Below are 8,768 nucleotides of genomic sequence, written 5' to 3'. Positions count from 1 at the left end.
GGACATCAACTTAAGACCTCTGCACGGGGAATTCCCTGGCGGTCCAGTGGTTAGGACTCTGCCCTCTCACTGCGGAGGGCTCGGCCACTTCGCCAAAAACAAAACCAAAACAAAACTCTTCATAGAGGTGGTAGTTGAAACCATGGGACATAATAGGTCACCAAGTAAGGGTTAATAATGAGAAAAAGAGGGTGAGGGTATCTTAGGAACGTCTAAGTTTACGTGGAAAAGGAGCCTGGGTAAAGAGAACAACGAAGTGCGGGTCAGGGAGGATAGAACAGTTCCATAGTATGTAAGAAAGGAATTATTTTAGATGAAGATGAGCTACATGATTCAGTCTAAATTAGGGAACATGAATTTGTTTAGGACCTGGTTAGAGTAGCTTGGGGCTTTTATCCAGCTTTGGTGCAGGGAACTAACTGTTGCCAGTGATGATACTAGTGCTGATACTGTTTTAGATAACTATTGATGAAAAGTTCAAAGGCCAAGACAATTAGGGATTTTTTATTGTCTTGTTTTGTTTTTGAGTAGTCCTTAGCAGGGGGACTACTTTTGGGCAGGGGGATTCGTCTGTGTATGTATTTGCACACATTTATTTGCTTTGTCTTATTTTGTCCTGTATGTCTTCCCTGTTTTTGTTTGTTTGTTTCTGCATTTAAGCATATTTTCACAAGGAGTCTGTCCTGCATCAGACTTTTTGGCTTGCTTTTCTACTCCAGCTCCTGGGAGGCTTTGGTAGCTTTTCTTCTGCGTAACCAAGCAGGCTGCAGCCAGCAGATGGCACTATAGCACGAGGGGCAGAGGGTCCCTTTAGGACCTGACAACGTCTGCGGACGAGTAACTTTACAGTTTCAGCCTCGTACGACTCAGTTGCACTGTAGCCCGGACTCTAATAAAGCAGGTCAAGCTGTGTGCGATTAAGAATTTCAATGTACAAAATGGGATCTGCGGCTTTGTCTCCTCCATCCTGGGCCACCATTAAACTGAAGGTATCGTCAAGTTGTGAAAGTGTTGCGAGAAGGGCTGTCCCGATATCGCTGTTTCCTAGTTAAAGTGGCCGAGGTGACCCCACTTTAACTAAATACAGGAGTCAATCGAGACTATCCTGATAGTTTAAAGAAAAATTCATACAAATAGGCAATTACCTAAGCGTTTCTCGACAACGTGTAGCTTTAACATATGAAATTTGCGACTTGTTTTTGTTACAATGTTCCTAATTTCATTTGAAAGTTCAGACACAGCCTCACTATCCAGATTTTCACAGAGTAAGAAAGATCCGCTGCAGTTCCGGAGGCCGCAGGGACGGCCTCTAGACCCCTATTGTCCGGATTCTCTTACGTGGAAGCTTGAGACGGAGGCCTCTGTTGCAGGTGGGCTGCTCCTTACAGACACACCAAACGCACACACACAAACAGAGCAGCCGCCGTAGCGGAAAACAAAGTGCAAAACCGCAAGCCTTGGACTTCACTGGTGGCGCAGTGGTTAAGAATCCGCCTGCCAATGCAGAGGACATGGGTTCGAGCCTTGGTCCGGGAAGATCCCACATGCCACGGAGCAACTAAGCCCGTGCTCCACAACTACTGAGCCTGTGTGCCACAATTACTGAAGCCCGTGTGCCGAGAGCCTGTGCTCCACAGCAAGAGAAGCCACCGCAATGAGAAGCCCACGCACTGCAGCGAAGAGTAGCCCCCATTCACCACAACTAGAGAAAGCCTGTGCACAGCAACGAAGACCCAACCAGCCATAAATAAATAAAATAAATTTATTAAAAAAAAAAAACTGCAAGCCTTTACCTTTTCAAACACAACAACTCGAGCAGGTCAGGTTACACCCCAACACTAACTCTGCAGGGGCACCCAGAAGAGATTGGTTACCATGGCCACGTAGGAAGCCTCCCGGATAGCTTTCTTAGCTTTCTTCTTACACACACCTACTCACGCGAGCTCCACCCACGCAGGTCCCTAGCTCGGCAATCTGCTAGCCACGCCTGATTGCGTTCTGCGCTCGCCTCTCTGCTCTTGCACCTGCGTACTACGGCGCCTGCCCGTCGCCGCGGCCCGGATCGGGAAGTGTCAAGCGGGAGCTGGGTTCCCCCGCCTTCGCTGCTATCACCGCTGACCCCCGGACCCCAACTCCAGGCCCGGGCCCAGCCGCCATGACGAACGGTGAGAACTAATGCCCAGAGCCGAGGATGGGAGTGCAGTACGAGTGGAAACCTGGCGGGCGGAGCCGGGACTGACGTGGCCGTTCTCCCCGCCCCCTCCCAGCCCAGTCCCCCTTTGGCCTCTCCGTGCCCCAACTCCTGTCCCCTATACTCCTCCGGGGGTTCCCCCGTTCCGTGCCCGTTTAGAACCCCCAGTGCCTCTGGTGCCCACACCCGTAGATCTTGGTTCCCACACTGCGCCCTTCTCCCTTCCTAGAAGTTCGTTCTGACCTTACAAGCCACTTCGCGAGGCCAGTCCCGGTTGAACTATTGCTTTAGCACCAGGAAAAAGAGGATCCTCCTCACAGCCCTCTGTGTTCTCAAACTTTTGGATGGTAGGCTCGTTGGGATGACCGATAAATCACACAGGATTTTAAACCCCATACTTTTGGGGGGGGCGGGGGTGAATGTAGATCCTAAAGAAAAAGTTCTCGTTTGTTAAATGTTAAAATGTCGGGGAGCTTTCTCGTATTTGATTCTAAAGTCTTGCCTGGGCGATCCCATCTGGAGACCGTGGCTAGTGTTGCAGGGGTTGGATTTAGACACTGCCTTTTCTAAAGATAATGTGGCAGTTGCCACCCTGTTTATCTGACCTAATTTTCCAGGCCTCTTCAAACACTTTATAGACATGATTTCTGAATTCCAGGGAAGGGCAGGAAACGATGACTTTGTGGTCTGTAGAGTCGATCTTACAGGAAAAAAGATGACAAGATCTCTTAGGCAGTATGATTTGAAGGGCATAGGACAGCATTTCTCAAAAGTACCTTCTCCATAAGCCTGGTACTAAAGTTTCAAATTTCACCTCCTTGTGACTTCTGGCTTTGCAAAAACTTACTGGAGAAAAGACTAGCACGTATTGTTAATCATAAAACTTGGTGTATGTATTAATTTACTGGACCCTTTCCTGTGTGACATCTAGTTGTGAGATAGTTTTACTGGAGGGAGAGAGGGAGATGGAGTGGCCCAGAACTGGCAGATGCCAGTTGTGTAAAATATCCTTTTGGAGCTTCCTGGGCAGTCAGAGGTCTGAGGTTAGTAGGCACAGTACAAGAAGGGACATCACCCGGAGGAAGAAATAATCTGAACTGAGAAATAAGAGAGCAGTTGGACACATAGTAATTAATAAATAAGTTTTAGTCATCCTTTCCCCTTTTGTGGTCTGATTTTTTTTTCTACTTAGGTGATTCTTTGCACTGACAAGACGTAGCTTGGTTTACAAATATAAGAAATAGAACTAATTGTTCAAAGCTTTTTTCCCCACAATTGTTCCACCTTGTCGAAGCCTCAGATCTTTTTTTGCTTGTTTGTTTTCAAGAATCTGTTAACTCAGGCAGAAATTTGGTTTGTAAGTAGAGTATCATGCGTGAAGTGTAAGATAAGCATAGGAAAATTGTAGTCATATGGATTCTAACTCTTGCAATTTCCATTAAGCTTTACTTTTGCCTTAACATATTCTTCACCAACAGATGCAGATCTGAGAGACTTGGCCAAATATCTACCTCTCCTTTATCACATGAGTGATTTATAGGAAGAACATGTTTCATTCTCTCAGCTCAGGCTCGAAGGATTCTTATGCCTCTCTCAACCTAATGCCAACACTGGCCATTCCTGGTAGGCTGATTCCACATAAAGTGATGCACTCTTCTCAGAATTTATACTTCTTGAAAGGAGAGGGAAGGGGGCAGTGAAATCTTTGTAAGGGGGCTGTCTACAAGTGATTTGGGGGAACAGAAAGGTAACCTTGTTAGTCCCAGGACCTTGGCTTCCTCTTGTCAGGGCTGGCACTGCAGTTGAGATTACCATCTTGATATTTTATCACACTGTGTTCTCCAGGGGGATCACCTGTCCCAAGCTGGATTAGCACCAAAGGTTTTCTTCTCTTTCTGTAACAGTGTACTCCTTGGATGGGATTCTGGTGTTTGGTTTGCTCTTTGTTTGCACCTGTGCCTACTTCAAGAAAGTACCTCGTCTCAAAAGCTGGCTGCTCTCAGAGAAGAAGGGAGTTTGGGGTGTGTTTTACAAAGGTAAGATCATATCTGTTCAGGGAGAGGAGATTGCTATCTCTGGACAGTAAGGTGCTGCAAGGTGGGGGTGGGATAGGCTGGAATTGTATGTGGTTCAACTTTTACATAATTGTTTATTTTAGCTCCAAGGTAATTTTAGTATTCTCCATGGAGTAAAACTATATAAATTAAACAATTTTAGACTGGACTAGAGTTGTTGGAAGGAATATTTTCCCAGTGAAAAGTTTTTTTCTGAACTTCTGGAAAGAATATATTGGAGTCTCTTTTAAGTATTGATTTTATTAACTCAGATGCTTTTTTACTTTTTATTTTGGGCATCTTTGTCTGGAATCCTACTTACCTAGATCTTTTTTCAAAATAAGGCAAAATATAAACTAACAGTGTATTCATCTAGAACCTAGGGCTTAAGGGTAGTATTTAAATACATTCCTGGGTGGGTTCTTGAGACCCTTGATAGGTCTCTTCATCTGTGACTAGAGATTTCAAGTCTTGAAAGTGAGGACTTATATGAAGGGCAGGGTTTGATTTCTTTTCTCGTTTTATTTTTTCCTGCTAGCTGCTGTGATTGGAACTAGGCTGCATGCTGCTGTAGCAATCGCCTGCGTTGTAATGGCCTTCTACGTCCTGTTTATAAAATGAATTCCAAAGCATCCATTTCATCAACTGCCAACCAAGGGGACAAAGGTGAAGAACCTGTCAGGAGCCTGGGCCCAGCGTAGGAGAGTTCAGCTAAAATCATCAAAGTCCCGAGGATGACACCACAGCATCTGCCCCTACCTTATGTGGGGAAAACTCCTCGTGGTTACAAACATTATTTATGCTTCAGGGGACTACAGAAAGCCAGCTTCCTTTGACCTGTGTGTAAATCAGTCCTCAGCAGAGAGCATATAATGTCCAGATGAATTACACCCCTCAGTGCTACGATTACATACCTCCTGCTTAAAAATCTGTCACCTATTTTGTGCTTCAGCCCCTCATCAGGAACTTTTCACACTGAGGCTCATTAGGGGAGGATATAAGCTGTATTCAGACTTCTTGGAAGGAGAGATAATTTTCAAGACTTGACTTTTTTTTTTAGTGTTTGATTTGGATTTGGCAAATTGCAGGGGGCTGGGAGGCTGGGGTGGGGAGGCTGGGTGGGAAATAGGAGTTAAACAATGCCAAGGAATTTTTTGGCTTTGGAAATTTATCTTTCATATACCAGTCTGAGAACATGAGAGAGAGGCATGATCCTCATTGCAAAAAGGGAACAGACGAAATAGCTGTGCTGTGTGCTGGTAGCCAGAGAGTTTTGCCAAGAGAATCTGGGCCTACATAAGATTTGGAAATTGTCTGTGATGAGACCAGAAAGGAGTAACTTAGACAAGAAACAATGTTCTATTCACCAGTATTCCCAAAAGGAAACTTCACCCCCTCAAATGGTATACTGAAACTGTTGCTATTTTCCTGAAGCTTTTTAAATATTTTCTAAATTACTGAGTGCTAAATACTGTTACTCAGTTTTAAATGCCACCACTAGGGGAAAGAGAAACTATTGAAGAAATAATTTGCAGTTGGGGTAGAAGTAAATAAATCTAGTATATTAATTCATATACTAGTAAAGTCATCTAGAATTTATTGTGATGTTAGATGGAAGTTCTGTCATGTTAACCAACATACAGACTTATTCTTTGTTTAAATCCGGGTTATGGCAATTTTCAGTCGATTACTTGTGTTTCTTGGCCCACTTTTAATTTTCTTCATATTGTAGTATTCTTTAGCTGTCTCTTGGAAATTATAAGAACATGAGAAATTTGAATGAGAGAAGTTGATGGCATTCACAGGCATGTTTGGACAGTTCATAGAATCCATGAATAAAATGAGAGTGTTTTCTAAAGTAAAGGAAAGCAGAGGTTTGCAATTGAGATTGATGGGCTTTTCCATGGAGTATGGGAACTCCTGAGCAAATCATTTTAGATGACTCTACATTTGAAGGGAAGACTTCTCCATTCCCTCCTCCTTTTATCTGCAAAAGGATCAACTGTTGCATTTATGAAGCCTAGAACTTCTCTATTAAAAAAAGAAAAAGAATTAGTCTAAAATTAAATTATTGTAAAGATCAAGCAGAGACATAGGTCTACCAGTGGAATTATTCACTAAAGTAAAACTTGACTGTGGACAAGTTGGCTGTGGTTGACCCCAGTGTGGCAGTAAATTGTCTTTTGTCTTATTCCAAAAGAACAAAAGCTGCTAGGAAGTTTAGGTTCTGAAACATTCAGTTTATTGCTTTGACGGTACCTAGAAGTATAGAAAGTCATCAAGTAAACACTACATGTCTAATCATCTCAGTTATGGCTGTTATCTCTTCAGGAATTGGTCCACAGGGTAAATTTCAATGATTGATATATTTTTCATTGTCATTTCTGAGGATCTTTCATACAAGAGAAAGGAAAGCTAGTGGAACAGAAAGAAGAGTTACACCTTGTGGGTGTGAGTTTGGAACCTGCTGGCCAACGGGAATGTCACTCTGGAAGTACAGGTTCAGCATGTTTTGCACTTGTTATTTTGTAGCTTTAATGACTTTTGTTTCCTAATAGGGCTAATATCTCTAAGCTTGGTGTTTAGAGCTTCTTCATATTTTAAACTAGTCCCATTTCACAGTTCAGATCAATTTTTACAGCCTCCTGGGTGGGTCATCTTGACCTAAGCTCTTGAACTGTTATATTTTGAGATGTTTTCATACCAGAATGTACCAAAAAGTACACAGAGTGAAGGTAATTTACAGCAAGAAACATACACAGCTTATTTCATTTCTTGACTTTAGATGAGCAGAAACTTGTTTAATTCATTACTTTGGTTGATGTGTCATATATTTTTGACTGAAAATTGTAGGAAGTTGTTCCTCTAAGGGAGTCTTTTAGGGGTGGAAGAAGGGGAATAGCAGTATTGCCTCAGATTTAAACTGGCGTCACCATAAACCCTGTATGCCAGGGTAGAATGAAGTCAGCTTTTTATAGTTGAAATAAGACTTTTTATTCACCATTGTCTGCACAAATCCTTGAAAATAAAGTTTCTTTCCCTCCTGTTTTTGTCCATTTTGTCACATGCATGCTGAATTATTGAACTTTGTTCAATATTCCCCTGGGTTCTGCCCATAGTATACCTTTTTAGTTTATATTAGTGAATATCATCAATCCTGTTAACCCCTTGTGATGGTCACTGAATGTATGATATATGTATGATATAGTTCAGAATCTATGAGGGTATAGCTTTCTCCTTTGAGGGAACTAATTATATATATATATATATATATATATATATATGTATACACACACACACATTTTGAGGTGTATTAAACAATGTAGATAACATTCTCCAATACATTTTACCTACTACTGCTATTAAAAGTATCAACTGCCATTACCAGCCATAAACTTCTTCAGTGAAATGAGGTTATCAGGTTACCCAGCCACATACCTAGAAAATCCTTGGGCTTCTGGTGCATACAATGGACACTTTTCCCCAATTTGTTTATTCCAAGTACATGGTGGGACTGGCACAAGTACAAATGATAACTTAACAAAATTCTGATTTGTCTTTCCCCCTCACATATGTATTTCTTGAAAAAGGAAAAAGGAACTGAGACATTCAAATTGTGCTTTGTGATGTGAAAGGAGCTAATTCTAACTTACATAATTGTTCCTTTTTTTTTTCTTACACTCATTCTTGAAAGATTTATTTTAGCAGATATGAAAGTAAATGAAGATTCAGCAATATAACTGCCACAGCAAGTTCTGGGTAGCAAGAGGGCTCTGTGGGGACAGGGCTATGTCTTCCTACCTTTACTTATTATACTACTACCTAGTGATATTAGGTAGTATATTAGTAGTATATATAGTTACTATATTCTAACTACCTAGTCCTTGGACTTAAGTAATCTATTCTTACCTTTCCCTTTGGTAAAATGATGTTTGCCTTCTCCCATGGGAGAAGGAGCTCCTAGGGAAGCTGATGTTGGTAATGACCAGAATTTGCCTTCTCCCTGGGAAAGAAATCATTCACCTAGAGGTCTCCTGAGATTGAATCATCTTATATCCAGAACTTGGATCAAAGATCAAAGAAAAACTACAGATATGGATATAAATGTGTAGCTGCACAGAGATCCAAGGACAATCACGATTCAGTATTGGGGGAATTTGTCCCGCCTTTACCTGGGCCCTTGGTTCCCCTCCGAGCCACGTGGGGGCGGGCAAGTGCGCACTCGGCGAGGGCCTGTGCTCGGTTGTTCCTCCCAGAACTCTCCGGGGCGGAGGAGGGGCGGAGGGCTTTAAAGGAGCTTGCGCACTTCCGCCCTTTCACCGGAGGGAGAGCGGCGTGGGGTGAGGCTGGTTAGAGCCGTGGCAAGGTGTGTGAAAGGCGCCTGCGGGCTGAGTGTGTGAGTGGACGCGCGAATGTGTGAGTGCGCGCGTGGTGCGTGCAAGGCGAGTGCGTGCGCCCGCCCCCGTGCCCCTCCCCCGGCCTACACCTTGATCTTATTTGATCGGGTTGTGACTCCAGCCCCG

General features: G+C 43.1%; 1 protein-coding gene across 1 annotated transcript; it reads left to right on the top strand.

Annotated features, from left to right (window-relative positions):
- The first annotated feature begins 2,073 nt into the window (after nucleotides 1-2,073).
- On the top strand, nucleotides 2,074-6,385 carry TMEM167B (transmembrane protein 167B). Its single transcript, XM_007449329.1, has 3 exons — nucleotides 2,074-2,165; nucleotides 4,096-4,227; nucleotides 4,784-6,385. Exons 1-3 carry the CDS (start codon nucleotides 2,156-2,158, stop codon nucleotides 4,864-4,866), a joined length of 225 nt encoding a protein of 74 aa, XP_007449391.1. The 5' UTR covers nucleotides 2,074-2,155; the 3' UTR covers nucleotides 4,867-6,385.
- The last annotated feature ends 2,383 nt before the right edge of the window (nucleotides 6,386-8,768 follow it).

This window comes from Lipotes vexillifer, unplaced genomic scaffold (assembly GCF_000442215.2).
Source record: "Lipotes vexillifer unplaced genomic scaffold, Lipotes_vexillifer_v1.1 scaffold393, whole genome shotgun sequence".
Taxonomy (NCBI): Eukaryota; Metazoa; Chordata; class Mammalia; order Artiodactyla; family Lipotidae; genus Lipotes; species Lipotes vexillifer.
Note: the sequence above shows the minus strand (reverse complement) of the source record. Positions and strands in the feature narration are given on the sequence as shown.